The sequence below is a fragment of the Saccoglossus kowalevskii genome, chromosome 2, assembly GCF_978046115.1.
Source record: "Saccoglossus kowalevskii chromosome 2, keSacKowa6.1, whole genome shotgun sequence".
In the NCBI taxonomy this organism is placed as follows: domain Eukaryota; kingdom Metazoa; phylum Hemichordata; class Enteropneusta; family Harrimaniidae; genus Saccoglossus; species Saccoglossus kowalevskii.
In genome coordinates this window covers 38,614,591-38,638,783 of record NC_140642.1, presented here as the reverse complement: position 1 = coordinate 38,638,783, position 24,193 = coordinate 38,614,591, and the positions used below count along the sequence as shown (strand labels likewise).

At 32.8% G+C, this 24,193-nt stretch overlaps 1 protein-coding gene across 1 annotated transcript in view; it reads right to left on the bottom strand.

Annotated features, from left to right (window-relative positions):
* Nucleotides 1-225: 225 nt before the first annotated feature.
* Nucleotides 226-24,193, bottom strand: part of LOC100375521 (double zinc ribbon and ankyrin repeat-containing protein 1-like) — a 28,579-nt gene continuing 4,611 nt past the window's right edge. Inside the window, exons 4-15 of the mRNA XM_002734146.4 lie at nt 16,352-16,478; nt 15,078-15,281; nt 13,494-13,576; nt 11,652-11,751; nt 10,180-10,405; nt 9,124-9,227; nt 8,811-8,931; nt 5,307-5,375; nt 4,441-4,580; nt 4,162-4,242; nt 3,825-3,952; nt 226-2,730 (exon numbers count right to left, since the gene is read on the bottom strand). Coding sequence (XP_002734192.2) covers nt 2,454-2,730; nt 3,825-3,952; nt 4,162-4,242; nt 4,441-4,580; nt 5,307-5,375; nt 8,811-8,931; nt 9,124-9,227; nt 10,180-10,405; nt 11,652-11,751; nt 13,494-13,576; nt 15,078-15,281; nt 16,352-16,478 — 1,660 coding nt within the window. The 3' untranslated portion in view covers nt 226-2,453. The remainder of the gene's footprint in view (nt 2,731-3,824; nt 3,953-4,161; nt 4,243-4,440; nt 4,581-5,306; nt 5,376-8,810; nt 8,932-9,123; nt 9,228-10,179; nt 10,406-11,651; nt 11,752-13,493; nt 13,577-15,077; nt 15,282-16,351; nt 16,479-24,193) is intronic.

Below are 24,193 nucleotides of genomic sequence, written 5' to 3'. Positions count from 1 at the left end.
TGTATTGTAGGTATTCACATTACTTAGAAGATTTATGACTTTGTTTTCATTCATATCCACAAAGCAGGATTAAATACAATTTATAATATCTTGCTACCTGAACAACAGCTAAGAATGTAGTTGAGAAAATAAGAGTCAAAAACGAATCTCTGACTGACGCACACACACACACACTCAGCAACCAGGAAACTTGTTTACATAAGATCATTATCAGTTAACCACCAATTTAGGAATCAGTATAACAAAGTGTCTTTATTTCTGTGAAAGCTGTTCTGTACATGATTAGACACAGTAGCCCTGAGATTTATCTAGTCCACTAAATCACATATCTACATCCATAAATGTATTCTACAATCATTGTACCAATCAATGTAAAAACGAAGTCAACTATTTTCCAACCACAGAGGGCTATATAACGTTCTTTTGATAAAAAAAACAAAAACATTGTGATACTATTAGTTGTACCGGTAAATGTAAATCCTTACGGGGAAAATAATTTTATTAAATTTCAAAGATACAAATTTATTGCTTTACAAAATATACATTTTCTTAAAAAATAGTACAATTACAAAATAAACTTATCTTTTGTGAAAAGATTGTTGTTGTCAGTTTGAGTTAGTGAATCTGGAAGTCACAGTTATCAGTAGGTCAAAGTTCAAATTCTACCTGGGGTTGAACCAGTTGACCTTACTCTAGGAGGGAGGAGCTTAACAGATTTATAAGAATGCGAAGGCCAAGACTTGAACACAACTGAGTGAACCCAGGGAAAGATCAACTAAAGACTGTACTTGTACATCAGTGAATCAAAATACAGGTCAGGCAGCATTTCTAGTCCTCAGGCAAAAATTTTGATAAAAAAATGTGATAAGAAGAGCAGTAATGCATTCTAAATACTATGAAGGAGTAAAAAGTTAGAGGTCAGTCATGAAAAGAAATCATTATTTTTTCTTTTCCCCATATGTAAACTTTATAAATTAAAATCTGTTAATGAGTTTTTAATTAATTATGATTTTATCTATACTACCTAAGAACAGTAGAGGATGTACAAGCAAATAAATAGATAAATTCAAAACTAATTATACTATTATTATTAGTTATTATATTTATATTACAAAAGGTTTACCATTTAGGATATAAAATACAATTAATAAAATGACTTTATTTAAAATTTTGATAATTACAAGATTCTTCATATATGTCTGTACAAATCCAGTAAAATTGAAATAAAATGTACATAAAAAAATTGTAAAAGAAACAAATTACTGCTAGTTCAAGTATGCTACAGTGAATCCATATATAACCCGGTTTATATAATTTTTCTATGAAAAAAAAAAAAATTGTCACTGATTTTCTCAATTTGTATATGCATCTGCTCTAATAAATTATGTCTAATAACATCTAATTCCAAATCTAAGTTTTAATGAGATTTTGTATGTTCAAAAAATAAATGTATTATTTGTGAGATGTTGAATCATATTGTAATACAATATTGTTGGTGTCTCATCCAGACGGAAACTCTCATTACTCAGTTTACAAGAGGGGATCTTTTCAACCATACTTTTATCAAATTGATCTTCGCTTGTTCCACCACTTGTATCCATTCTTGTTCAATTTCTATCATTTGCATCGAAATCTTCATTGTTTATTACTGCCACAAAAATGCAATATTTCATTGTGTTGAAAAGATGCGTTAACATTGCAGGTCATGTTGAAAGTTCTCCCCAAAACTATTTTGTACTCTTGTTTGGTCAGGTACATTTGTAGATACATTGCAATTCCCATGTTTCCAGTTTGCAGATAAGACGACAAATATGTTCAACCTGGATTTCCAGGTTGGAAGCATTAACAGTATATACCAGTTGGTAGTTGCTAACACTGTGTAATTTACAATTAAAAAAATACACAGAATTTCAATGTAAAAATTTTGCCTACACCAGAAAAGTTGGAGAATTGTCAAAAATTGGCACTAATCACACATCCTTGATGAGACACTGTGTTGTTCTACTGAATCCATCGCTATAGCAACATGTATACAAAGATTAGGATGTGTGTAGTTGCTTTGCACTATTGTTGTGTTATATATGGTTGCATGGCTTAAATTTGCAGTCAATTGCTTCGATGCCCAAACGTCTGGGTGCACTGTATTATTTCTATATGCTATGGCGTTTTGATCAAACTTGTTTAAGAAAATGGATGCCCACGTAACCCAGATATTAAAGGTATGTAATAATTGGAAATTTATGTTTAATAATTTGAGACATAAGGGACACTGTTTGTTGTCACTGCTGACAACTTGATGAAAAAGTGCCTATTAAAAAAAACACTTTTCAGGTGAATTGTCTTGTGTGATTGTTGGCTACTTACTTAGCCATGATTGAATGTACATTTGTGCTGAGATGTTCTAAGTGCATGCTTTTCAAGTTCATTTGATGCAAGTAGATTTAGTACTGTCACTAAAATCCATCCAAGTCTAATTCTCTTCTACTGCTGTGTTTCTTGAAATCGCCATTGCTGTATTTTTTAGATAATCTATCCATCAAAGAAAATCCCACATTGGATGCTAACATGTTTGTAATTCCATCATATCCAGCTTTCACAGCAAGGTCATACGGTGTTATACCTTTATTATTTTGTACTTGGGAATTAGCTCCATTAGATATCAGTGTTTCTATCATTTTCTTGGCACCTGGTCCTTTTAAAACCGCCTCATGCAGTGCTGTGTTTCCCCTCCTGTCAAATTAGGTGAGAAATTTGCATTTAATCTTAGAATGAAATCCAGATCTCTTCTAACACTATAATATAATTCTGTACAATATACCATATGTATGCAACTGTTATAGTATGTGATGATAAACCATTTTGAAATCATATAAAATAAATCACATAATTGTGTGACAAATGTACATTTCAAGACAAATGCATTATGTAATTATGTAAAAGAAATGGTTAGTGTTTGTCTCAACTTTTTTTTTTTCGATGTCTTTACAATGTGTTATGTTTTTGTTTTCTAGAATATGCCAATATATGCATTCATTCCTATTTCCACAATCAAAGTACGTAAATTTGCACAAATTAGATTTTCATTGCATTCATGGATACCATCCTTGCATACCATCTTATAGAATCTTTGTTCTGAACACACATCATTATACTCAGTTAATAACATTTTGCTATGCATATCAGTCTTCCAAAATTTCATAAACAGTTTCTGAATAAAAGTGATATTGTATGGAATTACAGTGCAAACAATCGGTAATATTTGTAACTAATAATTTTCTGATTTTTATTGTTAATAAATCATTCCCTGTGCCATTAGTTTTAATCTGTAATGGCCATCGCCAAAATATGATACAACATATACGATATATACCAACATAGAGCATTAAATCACTTGCATGTGAAAAAAAGTGAAAAGATTGCCGGCCGTGGGGTTGCATCCAGGTCTACATATGGTATCATTTATTGAAATCTAGTTTTGCAATCCAACCTCAGGGATTATGGTACATAATGGCAACTTGATCAATTTCAATGATGCCGACTACTCAACCAATAGTTGTCACATTGCATTCCATGTGGCATTAGCCTTGTCTATGCAATTGTGTCTAAAACAATATTTTCGTTAGATTTGGTCATCTCTATTTGGTTATATTTCAACAAAATAATGTTCAAACTCACAGTTGAAATAGGTCTCAAAAATGACAATCATTTCTGCATATCAAATATCTACATTACATTACAAATACATATTACCGGTACTATAAAAAAGATGTAACACACTGCAGTTATGTTGTAACAATATAGGATTATAGTAGAACTATACTTACGCTCCAAATCTTTTATTGATTTTAGCACCGGCTTCCACCAATACTGGTACACAGTTGATGAGACCATTGATTACAGCTATAGCAAGTACAGGTACACCATCTACATTCTCAACATTAGGATTGGCACCCTGTAAAATAACACAATCAGGTGAACAAAGGTTAAGCCATGTGCATGGTATTCAGCAGCAATATGTGTGCTTGCACATGATTTACCATACAAAGTCATATTTAAATATTCTGTCAATAAAATAGTTAAATTCTTATGTAAAGATAACTATCAGTGATTACGGCTGTACCATATAATATTAATCTGTGGTAGCCCTAAACTAAGTATTACCTCATCCAACAATTGTTGTACTTCCTCTGATCTTCCCTTCCCTTTCGATCCAATCTCTTTTAGAAGGAGTCTGTCTTCAGGCTAGTAAAGAAATACAACGCAAGATTCAATTTATGATATCAGTAATTATTAACATTTGAATTGTAAATCAGAATATTATTGAAATGCCCTCTAGTGGCAAAATGTATTTTTTCTTTCTATCTGGTAGGAGACTTCATCTGAATGACCTGTGGCAATATTAGAATTGAATCAATATGTTGTATCTAGGTAATTACTCACATGCATTTTCTCCTGATAAGACCTTTCCCTGGATCGTTCTCTTTCTTCCGATGGATGCCTCTTTCGTGGTCTGGGAATAATTCTTTTCTTTGCTCTCCCACCTATTTGTTTCCTTGGTTTCTCGTACGTTTCATACGAGTCTGAGGAAACATAAATTGAGGAGATTAGCCTGAACTACTGTAATCTATATATGTATAAATACCTGTGATAATCTATAAATATACTACTGTAATCTATAAATATGACATTGTAATCTAAATAGTAGAAAAATACACCATGATAATCTATAAATATACTACTGTAATCTATAAATATGACATTGTAATCTAAAGTGTAGAAATACACCATGATAATCTATAAATATACTACTGTAATCTATAAATATGACATTGTAATCTAAATAGTAGAAAAATACACCATGCTAATCTATAAATATACTACTGTAACCTATAAATATGACATTGTAATCTAAATAGTAAAAAAATACACCATGCTAATCTATAAATATACTACTGTAATCTATAAATGACATTGTAATCTAAATAGTAAAAAAATACACCATGCTAATCTATAAATATACTACTGTAATCTATAAATATGACATTGCAATCTAAAGTGTAAAAATACACCATGCTAATCTATAAATATACTACTGTAATCTATAAATATGACATTGTAATCTAAAGTGTAGAAATACACCATGATAATCTATAAATATACTACTGTAATCTATAAATATGACATTGTAATCTAAAGTGTAGAAATACACCATGATAATCTATAAATATACTACTGTAACCTACAAATATATTACTGTAATCAACATAAACAAATTATTTTCATCACATATAAGATACACTACTTACCTATACTATATACACTACCACAGTCATCACTGTAATATCCTCTTTCTCTTGTAGCAAAGTATTTTGGACCTGGAGTGATAAGTCAACGTCACTATCATATTTACATTGCGGTTTGTGTAACGATGGACGAATTTACAGTTTCAGTGTGTGATATTTTTATCAGAGTACATCATATACATTGTATATGCTCTCTTGTTTGTATTCAGTCATGCAATAATTAGTCACCACATTAGTATTTTAACATGGGTCACCACATGGTATATTACCACAAGTCACCACATGGTATATTACCATAAGTCACCACATTAGTATTTTAACATGGGTCACCACATGGTATATTACCACAAGTCACCACATGGTATATTACCATAAGTCACCACATGGTATATTACCATAAGTCACAACATTAGTATTTTAACATGGGTCACCATGCGGTATATTAACACAAGTGACCACATGGTATATTACCACAAGTCTCCACATGGTATATTACTACAAGTCTCCACATGGTATATTACCACAAGTCTCCACATGGTATATTACCACAAGTCTCCACATGGTATATTACCACAAGTCTCCACATGGTATATTACCACAAGTGACCACATGGTACATTACTACAAGTCACCACATGGTATATTACTACAAGTCACCACATTAGTATTTTAACATGGGTCACCACATGGTATATTACTACCAGTCACCACATGGTATATTACTACAAGTCACCACATTAGTATTTTAACATGGGTCACCACATGGTATATTACCACAAGTCACCACATGGTATATTACCATAAGTCACCACATGGTATATTACCATAAGTCACAACATTAGTATTTTAACATGGGTCACCATGCGGTATATTAACACAAGTGACCACATGGTATATTACCACAAGTCTCCACATGGTATATTACTACAAGTCTCCACATGGTATATTACCACAAGTCTCCACATGGTATATTACCACAAGTCTCCACATGGTATATTACCACAAGTCTCCACATGGTATATTACCACAAGTGACCACATGGTACATTACTACAAGTCACCACATGGTATATTACTACAAGTCACCACATTAGTATTTTAACATGGGTCACCACATGGTATATTACTACCAGTCACCACATGGTATATTACTACAAGTCACCACATTAGTATTTTAACATGGGTCACCACATGGTATATTACTAGAAAACACCACATGGTATATTACTACAAGTCACCACATGGTACATTACTACCAGTCACCACATGGTATATTACTACAAGTCACCACATTAGTATTTTAACATGGGTCACCACATGGTATATTACCACAAGTGACCACATGGTTTATTACTACAAGTCACCACATGGTATATTACCACAAGTGACCACATAGTATATTACTAAAAGTCTCCACATGGTATATTACTACAAGTCTCCACATGGTATATTACTACAAGTCACCACATGGTATATTACCACAAGTGACCACATGGTATATTACCACAAGTGACCACATGGTACATTACTACAAGTCACCACATGGTACATTACTACAAGTCTCCACATGGTATATTACTACAAGTCACCACATGGTATATTACCACAAGTGACCACATGGTATATTACCACAAGTGACCACATGGTACATTACTACAAGTCAACACATGGTATAATACCACAAGTGACCACACGGTACATTACTACAAGTCTCCACATGGTATATTACCACAAGTCTCCACATGGTATATTACCACAAGTCACCACATGGTATATTACCATAAGTCACAACATTAGTATTTTAACATGGGTCACCATGCGGTATATTAACACAAGTGACCACATGGTATATTACCACAAGTCTCCACATGGTATATTACTACAAGTCTCCACATGGTATATTACCACAAGTCTCCACATGGTATATTACCACAAGTCTCCACATGGTATATTACCACAAGTCTCCACATGGTATATTACCACAAGTGACCACATGGTACATTACTACAAGTCACCACATGGTATATTACTACAAGTCACCACATTAGTATTTTAACATGGGTCACCACATAGTATATTACTACAAGTCACCACATGGTATATTACTACAAGTCTCCACATGGTATATTACTACAAGTCACCACATGGTATATTACCACAAGTGACCACATGGTATATTACCACAAGTGACCACATGGTACATTACTACAAGTCACCACATGGTATATTACCACAAGTGACCACATGGTACATTACTACAAGTCTCCACATGGTATATTACTACAAGTAACCACATGGTATATTACTACAAGTCACCACATGGTATATTACTACAAGTCACCACATTAGTATTTTAACATGGGTCACCACATGGTATATTACCACAAGTGACCACATGGTACATTACTACAAGTCACCACATTATTATTTTAACATGGGTCACCACATGGTATATTACTACAAGTCATCACATGGTATATTACCACAAGTGACCACATGGTATATTACTACAAGTCACCACATGGTATATTACCACAAGTCACCACATGGTATATTTCTACAAGTCACCACATGGTACATTACTACAAGTCTCCACATGGTATATTACTACAAGTCACCACATGGTATATTACCACAAGTGACCACATGGTATATTACCACAAGTGACCACATGGTACATTACTACAAGTCACCACATGGTATATTACCACAAGTGACCACATGGTACATTACTACAAGTCTCCACATGGTATATTACTACAAGTCATCACATGGTATATTACTACAAGTCACCACATTAGTATTTTAACATGGGTCACCACATGGTATATTACCACAAGTCACCACATGGTATATTACCACAAGTCACCACATGGTATATTACTACAAGTCACCACATGGTATATTACTACAAGTCACCACATGGTATATTACTACAAATCACCACATGGTATATTACCACAAGTCACCACATGGTATATTACTACAAGTCACCACATGGTATATCACAAGTCACCACATGGTATATTACTACAAGTCACCACATGGTATATTACTACAAGTCACCACATTAGTATTTTAACATGGGTCGCCACATGGTATATTACCACAAGTCACCACATGGTATATTACTACAAGTCACCACATTATTATTTTAACATGGGTCACCACATGGTATATTACTACAAGTCACCACATGGTATATTACTACAAGTCACCACATTATTATTTTAACATGGGTCACCATGTGGTATATTAACACAAGTGACCACGTTGCATGTATATATTAACATAGCCACATAGTATATTATCATCACATACTATTATAACTGTACTGTCACAAATATATTTTTTTCATTGAAATGTTGCAAGTGCTCATCGAATTATTGAATCTGGCAACATTTAGAAATGAAACCCATATTTACCAGCCTGGTGAATGGATAATTTATTCAAACTGCAAATCTGTAAATCGAAAATTTTCACAATACAAGTGCCAGCAAAACACAAACCTTGTTTATCATACTGTTGTCGACATGGTCTTGACGACCGATATTCTGGAGTCGGTAATTTCCTAAATGTAAAAGTGACACTGTATTCATCATCTTCGTCTTCCACTGCAGCTCCTATGATCTAATGAGATATGTACAATCAGCTTTCTAGCTTTATTTATTACAATTACTATCATGGTTATGATCAATGACTATTTATATAGTTTTTGTTTGTGTTTACATATTATTATTTGTTAAATACATTAACTTCAGTACACATCATCAACAAATATTACATACATATCTAATCACTTATCATGCTATATATACTTACTCTTGTTAACCTGGGCTCAGACACAGTAGCTCTAAATTCTGCATTCTGTGTAGTAAACTCCTTGATGTGTTCTGTTATGTGTGTTAACTGTTTTTGCCAAAATCCTGAAAAATAAATTGAAAAAACAGTAAGAATTTAAATTGACTTTTGCCTATGCTTGCATAGATTAAGGTTGGTTTGGATTCAGAACAATCTGACAAATAAACCGGTGTCAGCATAATCCAATGTACTCCCTAATGGTTGGATAAAGTAAGAATGCACATCTGAAAGTAAACCAGCCTTTAATATGAAATCCAGAAAAAAATATATGCTTATTTGATAAAAGAAATAACACAGTAATTGAGAGTATAAACAGAGTAGTGTGATGGGTCATAACTTGGATACAACAGAGATTTAATATTGCAAATACACCTACCAAGAACCAATAAGAAATTGTTCATGGATAACAACAGGGCTTATACCTATGGACCAGGTCGGTAGCAATATTACTCACAATTTAGTCTGACACCATCAACAAATTAGACAATAGATTAAATACTTTAATACAACATTTTACACTATTTTTACCTTGGTACAATTTGTTTTTATTAATTTGTTTGTTAATCCCAAATAAATAAATAAATAAAGTTTTTGTTTTATGGAAAAATCCTGACAGTAATTGACAAGACCATTTTGTGAAAGTTTACAAAGATGGCAAGAGGTCAAAGTTCAAATTTGACAATAGGGGTCACGGGTTAAATGTTATGTTATGTTATGTTATGTTATGTTATGTTATGTTATGTTATGTTATGTTATGTTATGTTATGTTATGTTATGTTATGTTATGTTATGTTATGTTATGTTATGTTATGTTATGTTATGTTATGTTATGTTATGTTATGTTATGTTATGGTATGGTATGGTATGGTATGGTATGGTAAAGTTGATGGTATGGTTGAAAGGCTTGCGGGTCAACACTGACAATGCTGGTGCTAAGAGTCTAGTAATGTACATTTTTTACTCAACAAAGACATGAATTCACATTTGTAAGTCACAATTAAGACTTGTCATTTATACCTTTGCCAATGCTTGCGTCTGTGAGTACTGGTTTCTGTTCTTCTTTTAGTCTCTTTAATTCTTGTCTCACCCGTGCTAAATCTTCTATTTCAGATCTCATACGATAGAGTTGTTCTGGTGTGGGAAATACTAATCCGGATGTCTGTGTAGCAATGGATTGTTTGTCCAGCGTACGCAGTGGGAGTGACAACGAATGCTCCCAGCTCACATTACCAGATGGTACTACCTGTAATGAGACATCAACAGCAATAGCCTTAATATACACAGATACATGCATCAGTAAGCTGCATCTCAATTACGCTAAGTAATTACTTGCAATTGAAAATATCTAAAACTTATGATCTAACTAATTAGAGTGGATTATAATCATGTACAAGTACCTTTACTAGGGGGGAGGGGGATTTACCTGGACCTGAATATATATGAATATTGATATTATTAACATTTATGGATAAAAAAATAGTAAAATTAAAGCACAAAAAACAAAACTAAACAAGATAATGTAAACAAAGTATGTGTTGCGCAATAAGTCATTGTCATTATTTCAGATTTAGAATTTAAATTGTTTTGAATTTGTTCGTAATGTTGAATTGTAATTAATTTTAAGTTTTTTCAGCTATTGACATTTTTGTTTGTTTGTGTTGGTATAGGGTACAAGCCATTACATTGAAACAGGTCAAAAGTTCCCCTTATATACAGAGCATTAACACAGACAGACAAAGTACTGCCTGTAACATATGGAGTAACAGTTGTGTGGCATTCAACGTGTTATGCAATATTTTTTAATTTTATGTTTTTACTTCAAAAGATAATCACCGCTGGAGCTCTACAAACACACAGGATGTTACCCAAGTATTGTAACTATGACAACACAAAATAATGATCACTGATGCATAGCAAGATGGTCTAATTGCCTAGCAACAGCCAAAACATATGCAAGTGACTTTGAGCAATATAAATATTGTGAAGATAAATAAAAAAAAAACGGTCTCAGTAAAAGACAAAGCAATTGTGTAAATGTGCAATGAGGCACAGACACTAGAGATAGCCACTGACTTTTAGATCATACAAGGTTACAAGAAACTGATTTTTTAGCTAATTATTATGATCATGCTATCAGACCACATTACTAGACAGTACTCACACTGTTATAATTCCTACTCTATTGGTTTAATATTAACCTGATATCCCATGGGGATACCTAATGTATGTTCCTAGTATGAAAGTAGTGATGTAGCTATGTGTATCTAAACACAATAGGTATTTCCTGTCAAGTCGACAATCACCACACATTAGTGTAAGGTACACTGGATGTTATTATAATACTTCATTGCCTTAAGACACTTATTTTAGATATTGTTTCCCCATGTTTTAATAACACAATGTCAGAAAAGCTTAAAGGTCATTTTGTTTACAGCAGACATAGAATTACATTTGTGAGTGACATTTTGAAAGGTCAGAGATGAGCTAACCTGTGTATTCTGTGTTTTAATTGGTCGGCCGTTCACCCAATACTGAGGCTCTGCTATTGAGGATCGCATTGGATAATCGCCAGCCATCACAACTTGTTTACTGTGAATAAAGCAATTCAAAAAACAATAACTAAAAATAAATCAAAAAGAATGAAAACATTAAATATAACAGTGCACCCAATATAAATTATGTCTTAAATAACATGCTAATGTTTATATTAGTTATGGGTGTGACAAAATTATTATTTTAAGAGCCTTTAAATCATTGTCATGAAGCAGTATACTAAAAACGTTTCTGTACAAATATTGTCATTATAAAAAGGATATTTGATACAATTTAATAAACACATCAAGAATTTCCTGATTTTTATTTTTTTCAAATTAGAGATATTAGTTGAAATAAAGAAATAGTGGTCATACACCTATTATAATTTCTGTGTTTATTCAGTTAATGCATGGCCATTCCAAATATCAAAATGCTTGTCATTTGTTGGAAATTTAACAAGTCATAGTAATGACATAGTTCTTGTTGGATTTAGGGGAAATGTTATTCATGCCAAAAATCAAGTAATATCACAGAGGTACTGTGGTAATATGGACCAAAATACATAGTTAGTAATTGAGAATGAATCTAAGCCTTGGAGATATATTAGTGTGGACAAAAAGCATGAAGACCGAATTATAAGTATAATAATATAAGAGGGTTTATGAAGTGAAAGATGTTCTAAAAATAAAAATAATTAATCACCACCTGCTTTGTAATGGTATTCACATTTAATAGTATTTGCTATGCCAATTAATGAAAGTATTCCCATGTAAAAAGCTTATACATCCAATTTGAGATCCTCAAATTTGTGGTATAAAAATTGTAATGATCATACTCATATATTTAAAACAGTTTCCTGAAAAAATCAAGATTTTCTATCATTTTACACATAGATTCATAGAAGTAACACTTCCAAAATGTGAACCAAAAGCAAATCGCAAAATATGATATTTCAATTCTGTCAAGGATAAAATATACAAAACTGATATTATGCACATACTCTCACAAGCCTGTTTTGACCCAGCAAGAGTATGCTCACATAACAAAAGTTAAATTGTACTGAACATTCTTAATCCATCACAAGTCCGTAAAAAAACATTTTAGTGAAATGAACTATTCATTAAAAGTTTTCATCATCTCAGCACGCAAATCTGAGTATTGATATCCACATCTATTCAGAATAAACTAATATTAAGCTCTTTGTATACAACATCAATAAATTAAAATTAATCAGTATTATTGCTATGGCAACATAAATCACAAATCAATCACTGTATGAATACATAATAAAAGATTATAATTTGAATTTCTCTGTATATATAGACACATATCTCAGCACATTCACAGAAGATTACTCAGTCCCAAACGTCTATATTATCTTTATCCACAGTCATTGTTATTATAATCTGTGATCATAGAAATGAATTATAAATGAAGTATCTATAATTCATATTTGTGATTGTACTTCTGAGTTTCAATATTTATAGTGTACTTACTATATGTATAATACTTTAGGCTGTGTACAAAAAACGGTAACTATGATGGGGATAGTGTTCAATAGTTATTCAAATTTTTATTTTCAAATTATATTATTTTTTTAATTATGCAAATTTAGAAGAAATATATTAATTCAAAATATACATATTAGTACAGAGTTTCCAAACTGTATGGATTATACAAATATTACTCATACTATTGAACATAGATTACAAAGTGAACTTTACAGATTCAGTAGACATCAATACTTAAATATGACTATTGTAAAGACACTCAGAAATCAAATACTGAATACTTACTTCATGAAGTCATACTCCCTTGGTGGGTGTATAGACTGGTATGGCTGCGTACTTGATGTCTGGTGGACCGGGTATGAGTTAGACTAAGAGAAGAAAATGAAATTCAAGTAATATTACTAATGAAGCCAAGATTCAATCGAAAACAGCAGGTAACGGCAACTATTCACGTTTATAACAGCATGAGATGTGCAAAGCGTAATCACTCACAACAATAATCACCTGTTGATGAATAACATGATTAAATACAACAAAAAAAGAAGAGAGAATCAGCCGGAGATCAGAGATCAGGAGATTGTGATAGATAAAGTTATTACGTGATGAAATGAAGCAGCATCATTATCGCTCATACGGAAAATACAATCTAGGGATAACTAGAAATATGACACAGAAATCGTCATGGTGACAAGACAGTAACAATGTAAAACTAATCTAACAAAATAAAAAAATTAAAATGAAAGTGGAGGGAAATACACATACATTCATAAAATGGATTAAAACTAACATTGTTTATATATACACACATGGTTTCACTCCAATAATAACTATTTTGTATTATTTGTGAACGCATAGTAGATATATCATTAGGGCTCTATTCAAGAAGGCCACAAAAGCACTTGCCTGGACACCCTATCGGACTGCCATGCTGTACTGAAATTTTCACTACACAGTTTCAAGGCCAAATAAACAAATTGTGGTTCCTATATCACGGTTTTTCTGAATAGGTAGATAAAAGATTTTTTTATTTTTCTTGTCACAACTGTGATTTGATCTGTTTTTTTTCTATAAAATCTCAGTCAAGGCCTGCTACAGTTTTGTGATGTTTTCTCAAATATGGTCAAAATAGTGTAGGGACAGGCAAAAGAGAAAATTTGTACTTTCATAATTCTGAATTTCAAACATGTACATGTACCATATTAGCTCTATTAGGAGCGCATCTACAATAGATGTGTACTTAAATAATCTTGTTTTCACTTTCCCTTCTCACATTGTTTTTCATCAAATTTTTAATAGAGCATTAAAGTTTTAAAATATTAACAATATAGTTCAGGTAGTACCAGTATATACAACAGATAATGTAAAGTATAATTTATTTTTGCTTATTTTATTTGATTCATACCAAATTGTCATTTATTGGTGACTTACAATTTACTGCACAAAATGTGAGTGAACTTAGTACTAGATTATTTATCACAATAAAATGGTTACAGTTTCTTTTAAAATAAATTAGACATTAAAACAATATTGAACATTTCACTCATCACAAAAAAAACCACGAACATATATGCAAAGAATTACATCAGACATTGTGAGAAGAATGCATTTAATGACAACAAAATGATTTTTTATGTAATTTTCCTTTGTTATACATATCATAAAATTTTAAAATGTAAATATATACCGGTAATTCCTAATTTTAAACTTCTGTAATACGCAGTCACTACATTTTACCTAATGTATGTTTATCAGTAAATAAACTAATTTTGCTTAGATATGCTAGTGCTACAAATACAAAGAAAACAAGTAAGACCATCTCATTATGTACTCTTGTACAAGAGATGACATCACCCACAATGCTAAACTGACCTCTCTGGTATGACCGTTCACTTGACCTGTTGAATAAAATCCTGAATCTGTTCTGGTCAGCACGTTTCTTTCATCAAGCTGTAACCGATGTAAATCTAAATTTAAATCTGTTGATCGTCTAAAAATTGGTGATGAAGAACGTGATCTTGGTCTAGTTAACATAGGTGGGGGTGACCGTGACCTTGATCTGCTTCTATAAGGTGCCTAAAATAAAACAAATAAAATAGATACTCCATTTGCTTGCAGCTATTAATTGTTGACATGGTAACAAACACTAGTTCAGCATTATTGCTATCATCTATCAATTCGAAAGTGACATGCCCTCAAACAATTGACAGTAGTTTAATAAATATTTGAGGATGAATCAATGACATAAGAATGAATGACAGTCAAGCAGAAAATGACTTTATTTCCATATCCTCATTTCCTTGTAATTCTTTTGTCGAAACAAAAAGAAACCAGACCTTAAAATTTCAGTGAACTTCACAATGTTAATGCCTCACAGAAAATAATCTTAGTTAATATGCCAAATTATTTTTTAATTAGAAATTATACACAAATATATATGAATATATTCTCAATATAAAATCTTTACCAAAGAGTGAAATAATATTTTAAAATCCATTCTATAATTGAATGAACTATCATGTGGAGGAAACATGTTTTGAAACTTTCAATATTCCAATAGAATAGAATAGAATAGAATAGAACAGAATATAATAGAATAGAACAGAATAGAATAGAATAGAATAGAATAGAATAGAATAGAATAGAATAGAATAGAATAGAATAGAATAGAATAGAATAGAATAGAATAGAATAGAATAGAATAGAATCTTTAAAAAAAATTGACAATATATTTTTGGTTCTGTACAAAAGGAAATAAACTTTCATCTTAAAATATAAAATTTTTGAAAGTGTGATAAATACTTGAGGAAATATAAATATTTTGACATTATCTGTTCTCTAATTGTGCATCAATAGCAGTATATTAATAGTATGATTTTTACAGTACGTAACAAGAAACAGAACTATTTCTACACTGAGATTTTCTCATGATTCATAATCTAATTTCTTACTCTGAAACTATGAATTATCAAATTGAATTATTAAGGATGCCATATATTAAGACTGGCAAATATGTCCAATATAATCACCTGTTTATCAATACAGCAATTTACACATGGTAACATTACAAAATTAGTATCGTGAAATACAACCTGCCTGATTGGCTAGTCATCTAAACCAATCATCACAACTGTTATAAATATTACCTTATGATATGCAAACTGAAAGTTTCTTTCATCATCTTCAGCAGGATCCTGTATATGATCCACATCTGGGATTGCAAGATCTACCTGGAAAGTCTTTGTAACTAGTTGACTTTCTTGAAGACCATTCCTATAATTATAAAATATTTTATAATTTACTATACATTTACCTAAACATCCACTATCACTGTCTATGAAGTATCAGAGCAATCAGCCTATAAGTGTCAGAGAAGAGAATGTGAACAGTCCAATGGTGTCAGAGAAGAGAATGTGAACAGTCCAATGGTGTCAGAGAAGAGAATGTGAACAGTCCAATGGTGTCAGAGCAGAGGATTTGAACAGTCCAATGGTGTCAGAGAAGAGAATGTGAACAGTCCAATGGTGTCAGAGAAGAGGATTTGAACAGTCCAATGGTGTCAGAAAAGAGAATGTGAACAGTCCAATGGTGTCAGAGAAGAGGATTTGAACAGTCCAATGGTGTCAGAGAAGAGAATGTGAACAGTCCAATGGTGTCAGAGAAGAGAAGAGAAGAGAAGAGAATGTGAACAGTCCAATGGTGTCAGAGAAGAGGATGTGAATAGTCCAATGGTGTCAGAGAAGAGGATTTGAACAGTCCAATGGTGTCAGAGAAGGGAATGTGAACAGTCCAATGGTGTCAGAGAAGAGAATGTGAACAGTCCAATGGTGTCAGAGAAGAGAATGTGAACAGTCCAATGGTGTCAGAGAAGAGAATGTGAACAGTCCAATGGTGTCAGAGCAGAGGATTTGAACAGTCCAATGGTGTCAGAGAAGAGGATGTGAACAGTCCAATGGTTTCAGAGAAGAGAATGTGAACAGTCCAATGGTGTCAGAGAAGAGAATGTGAACAGTCCAATGGTATCAGAGAAGAGGATTTGAACAGTCCAACGGTGTCAGAGAAAAGGATGTGAACAGTCCAATGGTGTCAGAGAAGAGAATGTGAACAGTCCAATGGTGTCAGAGAAGAGGATTTGAACAGTCCAATGGTGTCAGAGAAGAGAATGTGAACAGTCCAATGGTGTCAGAGAAGAGAATGTGAACAGTCCAATGGTGTCAGAGAAGAGGATGTGAACAGTCCAATGGTGTCAGAAAAGAGAATGTGAACAGTCCAATGGTGTCAGAGAAGAGAATGTGAACAGTCCAATGGTGTCAGAGAAGAGAATGTGAACAGTCCAATGGTGTCAGAGAAGAGAATGTGAACAGTCCAATGGTGTCAGAGAAGAGGATGTGAACAGTCCAATGGTGTCAGAGAAGAGGATTTGAACAGTCCAATGGTGTCAGAGAAGAGAATGTGAACAGTCCAATGGTGTCAGAGAAGAGAATGTGAACAGTCCAATGGTGTCAGAGAAGAGGATTTGAACAGTCCAATGGTGTCAGAGAAGAGGATGTGAACAGTCCAATGGTGTCAGAGAAGAGGATTTGAACAGTCCAATGGTGTCAGAGAAGAGGATTTGAACAGTCCAATGGTGTCAGAGAAGAGGATTTGAACAGTCCAATGGTGTCAGAGAAGAGGATGTGAACAGTCCAATGGTGTCAGAGAAGAGGATTTGAACAGTCCAATGGTGTCAGAGAAGAGGATGTGAACAGTCCAATGGTGTCAGAGAAGAGAATGTGAACAGTCCAATGGTGTCAGAGAAGAGAATGTGAACAGTCCAATGGTGTCAGAGAAGAGAATGTGAACAGTCCAATGGTGTCAGAGAAGAGAATTTGAACAGTACAATGGTGTCAGAGAAGAGGATTTGAACAGTCCAATGGTGTCAGAGAAGAGGATATGAACAGTCCAATGGTGTCAGAGAAGAGAATGTGAACAGTCCAATGGTGTCAGAGAAGAGAATGTGAACAGTCCAATGGTGTCAGAGAAGAGAATTTGAACAGTACAATGGTGTCAGAGAAGAGGATTTGAACAGTCCAATGGTGTCAGAGAAGAGGATGTGAACAGTCCAATGGTGTCAGAGAAGAGAATGTGAACAGTCCAATGGTGTCAGAGAAGAGAATGTGAACAGTCCAATGGTGTCAGAGAAGAGGATTTGAACAGTCCAATGGTGTCAGAGAAGAGGATGTGAACAGTCCAATGGTGTCAGAGAAGAGGAAGTGAACAGTCCAATGGTGTCAGAGAAGAGGATGTGAACAGTCCAATGGTGTCAGAGAAGAGGATGTGAACAGTCCAATGGTGTCAGAGAAGAGGATGTGAACAGTCCAATGGTGTCAGAGAAGAGGATGTGAACAGTCCAATGGTGTCAGAGAAGAGAATGTGAACAGTCCAATGGTGTCAGAGAAGAGGATTTGAACAGTCCAATGGTGTCAGAGAAGAGAATGTGAACAGTCCAATGGTGTCAGAGAAGAGAATGTGAACAGTCCAATGGTGTCAGAGAAGAGGATTTGAACAGTCCAATGGTGTCAGAGAAGAGGATGTGAACAGTCCAATGGTGTCAGAGAAGAGGATTTGAACAGTCCAATGGTGTCAGAGAAGAGGATGTGAACAGTCCAATGGTGTCAGAAAAGAGGATGTGAACAGTCCAATGGTGTCAGAGAAGAGGATTTGAACAGTCCAATGGTGTCAGAGAAGAGGATGTGAACAGTCCAATGGTGTCAGAAAAGAGGATGTGAACAGTCCAATGGTGTCAGAGAAGAGGATGTGAACAGTTCAATGGTGTCAGAGAAGAGGATGTGAACAGTCCAATGGTGTCAGAGAAGAGGATGTGAACAGTCCAATGGTGTCAGAGAAGAGGATGTGAACTGTCCAACTCTGAACAAAACACATTTCCATAGTTCCACATTATTTTATTTTTTATTTGTTTAATACTGCTATGGTTAATTTAGGCAGAGGGATCTCCTTTCTTCTCCGTCATTGGCAGAATCACTGATTAATGCCTACAGTTCAAAATAGTCATTTTGACTGACCGGAGTCTATGGTGGGTAATTGAACGTAGTGAATTTATTCATACTTGGGGCAAATAATGACATGTACATATATATCATAATTTCACAGCTCACATGTTATATATTATTTTGGACTATGGAAAATTATTTTTTTTCCTAGAAAATGTGATATCTTTAAAATAGCATTTTTATCTTCATCAATCATGTTAATTTTTTCTGTCGAAGTGCGTTGCCAATTATTATTAACAAGTGTATTGTGTGGAAACATTAGTGAAATCACAGTAAGACGGTTCTCCTGCAGGCTGAAGTCATTTGCAGTAATTATGCTTCAGTACTGGAGTACATTAATTGCTTGGTTTTACAAAACTTCAACATTCATGTAACTCACTTTAGACACTCAGAGAAAACAGAAATGCAGAGTGAGGATTTCATAGATAAGCATCCTTCAACCACACGCTGCATGATACTTCACGTAGTACATGTGTAATTGCAGAAGCATAAAACTTGCAGACATCAACATCACATGACTATTACAAGTCGCTCACTTCAATCGCAATGTATTCACACTCTTTATGTACCCATGGCAACGTAATACAGAGTGTAGTAACAACAGAAATTCTGCAACCTGTATCATTGCATAATCATATCAGACAATGTCCACTTTCAATTATCAATTCCTCATTCATATTCCATACAGCAAATTCAACTCAAATAGCATTCCAATATAAAAAATGATTGTCAATATAACCCAATCATCAGTCAATATTAAGAGGTATATTTCTGCCTGTTTTTAGATACTATCTCCATGGATACAAGAATGGATAGAGTATAGTCGCATTTAAAACTGTAGGGGCACTTGTGAAAGCAAAGAACAAAGAAGTCATCCATTAGGCATTGATAGATTGTCACTAGCAGTTTTCTGTTTTGTATTTATTCTCCCACACAACACAGCACATTCTAAGAAGTGACTTGATTGTAGGAATACATTTTAAAGTATCATGAATTACTGTTGTCATGGAAATATGAATAATTTGCACTTCATTCATGATTATTGATTTCCAATGTTGACTGTACATGCATAGTATTATTCACTAAAAAAACGTAAGGGCACTCCTCTTTTTTTATCACTAACATTTGACCACAGAAATGCAATCACACTAAACTGAACTATTGTCCTTTTATCGACAATTTAACCGATGTCATTTCCTTCTCAATATGTGTGTTAATAACTATCATAGATGTACATGTAACAGTGATTCATATATATGCCACAAAACGATTCCATGCAGGATTTCCTATCACTGGAACACTTTTAATAAAGTAAAGAACTAAATGGGATTAATAGATTGTCAATTACAAAATGTAGGAAATTGGTTTTCACTTATGTCGTGATACATGTGGAACATGTCAGTCACATCGATAGATATTTTTGTATCGATGCACCTGCCATTTACAAAAGTTACTTTTTTATGAACAACTTGATATAGATATTTGGGCTTTATAGAACAAAATATATTAAGTAACTTTTAAATTGAGAATTTTTAATATACCTTATTAACCCTTTGCATGAAAAAACTAACCTGCATAATATTTTCTCTTATTTTTCCAAAAAAATTTATCAAACCAGTATATAGTCAAAGGAATGTCAAATTGATCTCAAATCAATACATAAAAAAATACATAAATACATGAAATATTTGCAAAATTTAGCACCAAAATAGTGACAAATATAACAGTCAACATAGACTATTTGCTCTAATAGTAGCGCACAAGTCATATTTTAATTATTCAGTATATAAAAATGCATTTTTTGGTTCATAAGCACTTATATTGGAAATATGCTTCTAGTGAATACTGTAATTAGATAGTGCAGATATACATGTATCTCAAGGTTAAGAATTTAGCTTGAATTTGTACTGACCAATTGGAACATTGTGTACTTCAACTAATTAATATGCAAATTACAAAGAATTATTCATAGCAAGGATGCATGGACAGATACTTGGATATGCATACACTTTGAGTACATAAACACTGTTAGAATGTTAAAGCATTTTTATTTCGTCATAAAAATACAATAAAATTAAATTAAAAGGGGAGTATTATTTTATGAAAAAGTCTAGTTCAATATATGAATAATAATTTAATAAAAATTAATTTACAAGTTTATACACTAATTTTATTGTAAAATATATAAAATGTAGCATTTTGATGCAAAGCAAATTACATTACTTGATTTTTATTGATTAACTCTGCATACATTGCTCAAAACGTGGTAGTTATTGATTACATTTCTCATCGCTAGCAGAACGCTGACTGCAGTATATTGACAACGTATTGATTACAATTAGTGAAATGTTACTTTCATTTTCTGGAGTTCAATACAAACTAAATACTACAAAGAATTGTCCAATTCTCCCTCAAATTTTATTAAATATCAAAAGAAAATAGCATTATAGAAAATTAGAAAATAACAATAGATTACATTGGATAGAATTTGAAAACAATTCATTAAAAAATGCATACAAAAATGAAGTATAATTATTTACAATATTAAATATTTTACTAAAATAGATGTAGAATATTTATTTTGTTTTACATAGGTGTTAGGGAGTCTATACATAACATGGTAACTCATAGGGCAGTAGTAATGTGTTTACTAATTGGTTAAGTTTAATCACCTGTTATAATACACATGAGTGAACCTCAAGAAGAACGCAAACCTGAAATGTTTCAAATTACATGCCAGCAAGTATACTAATCCTTTAGATGTCATTACTTTCACTGCCAAATTTTAGTGCACTATTTTGTTCATTTTTACGAATTTTATTCCTGATATGTTGTACCAAACTATTTTGCAACAACAATAGATCTTGAAAAATATTTGAAAAAAAATTTTAAAATGAAATTAAAAAGTTTATTTTGTGAAAGGTGCTAAAAGGGCAATAGGCTATTTAAAAAACAACACAACTCATCATATTATCTCAGTGTTGAAGACACAAATACTGACCTTTGACACCCCTACATTTCTAATGGTTTAGTCTATACTTGTACAGCTTTTCAAAATGTCAAGTGAGTAGCTTAATTTCATTGGTCTATAATCTAATAAAGAAATCTTGCCTATATCCTGTGTTACTATGGTAACAGACAATATAAACAGGTCAATTTAATGATGATGGATATACGATTGTAAATTGTTTCTGACATTATAACACTCTAACTATGAAGTTGGACAGGTGCCTATGTTGGGGTTAGAACACATGACAATGCATTACATGAGACTTAGGTAATGTTATAATGTCTTACATTCCACACTGAATAGTGCTCAGAGTTTATATTCTATACTTTTATTAAGAGGGAACAAAGAACTAAATTGAAACAAACTTCATGATAACTGTGGAATAATGATATCATAGTTATTCTTCGCGTATTTTTAAACGATTATGCAACACTCTACCAAGAAGAGTGAGTAACGGGAGAGTTGTGTTGGAATGTGGTTGAATAGTCAAACTGGTTGATACTATGAGCTTTTTACGAGGATACCTCAAAGTATGCACAAAGACAGTACAGCGGAAGTATCAACCGACGCGCAATGGAGGTTGATGCAACATTATTATACCTCTTTTCCTTCCAAGGATACATCATGAGAAAGCCAAAATCCAAAAAGTTTAGAACAGAATCAGTGAACTTCTTTGTGTGGAATCCGGTCAAACACTGGTGGCAGTCATAATTGTTTTTATTATTAGAGAACACTTATGAAAAGTAATCATTCCATATTTGGAATTCGCATTTTCTTATATGGTAGGATGAAAATACCCCGTAAAATACCGCAAAATTACGGAACGCTGTAACTTATGGTGTTACGGTGACATATGTATAATAATATGCGTTGAAAATATGCAGCGAGACAATACTAGTATATAGAGTTTAGATATTGCTGATATTTTCACTGGTATACTTTTCTGTGCAATGTTTTGTTCTTGAAGTGACTTGAACTGGTTGGACTGGGCTGGAAAATGGAGCATTTCACTATAATGAACTATACTACTACAATTTGAGCATAGTCAGTCTGTTATAAGAGTTATGATAACATAAATATGTGTGTATTAATGTATGGTCAAAATAAGTCATATTTAAATAATGGGAAAAAAAATAAAAATTAGAGATGTAATACAGCAAATATAGTATTACGGTAAAGATTATTTTCAAAACAGGAAATGAAATTTGGAAATTTAAAAAAAAATGAAATAATTAAAAAGTAAACTGGTAGCTAGTCTCACCATAAACCAATCGTATTTACTACCAAGACAAAAGGAAACAAAAAAAATGTTTGAAAAACTTTCATGAAACTACATTTTACTTCCACTCCAAAAAACATTGTTTTCACAGTGCTAATATTATGACAGAATGTCATGGCCTCAACCTGACTTTGTTGAAGTGTGGAAGTATGAGTAATGCGATGTATATCCTGTGGCAGTATTTTAACAAGGAAAGCAAGGAGTGGCAAAAACGTATCTTAGTTGGTAGTTCAAAGTATGCAATAAATTTCAACTCTATAATGGACTACACATTAATACAATGCACACAGAAAAAGTCACCATATATAGCCACAAAAATCAGTGGGGGAAAAAGCTGTTGATGTGTTAATGTGTAGCCATGTTAACTAAAATATCTACTCCTGTATAGTCATTTTTATTACAACTCCTTGATAAAAGAGATCTGGTTGACCTTAAGATACTTGAATGTTGATCCTGCCCTGTACTGGCATTCCAGGATCTGAACCCAATTATAAAAGAAAAGGGGCATCATTCATTATAACCTACTGTATAAATATCTTGTAATTGTATAAGCAAAAAAAAGATAAAAAACTACAATTATTGATTCACTACAAATGTGTGCAATTTAGTCCACATGCTCAATGATAAACGTATATTACGGTAAGCAGTT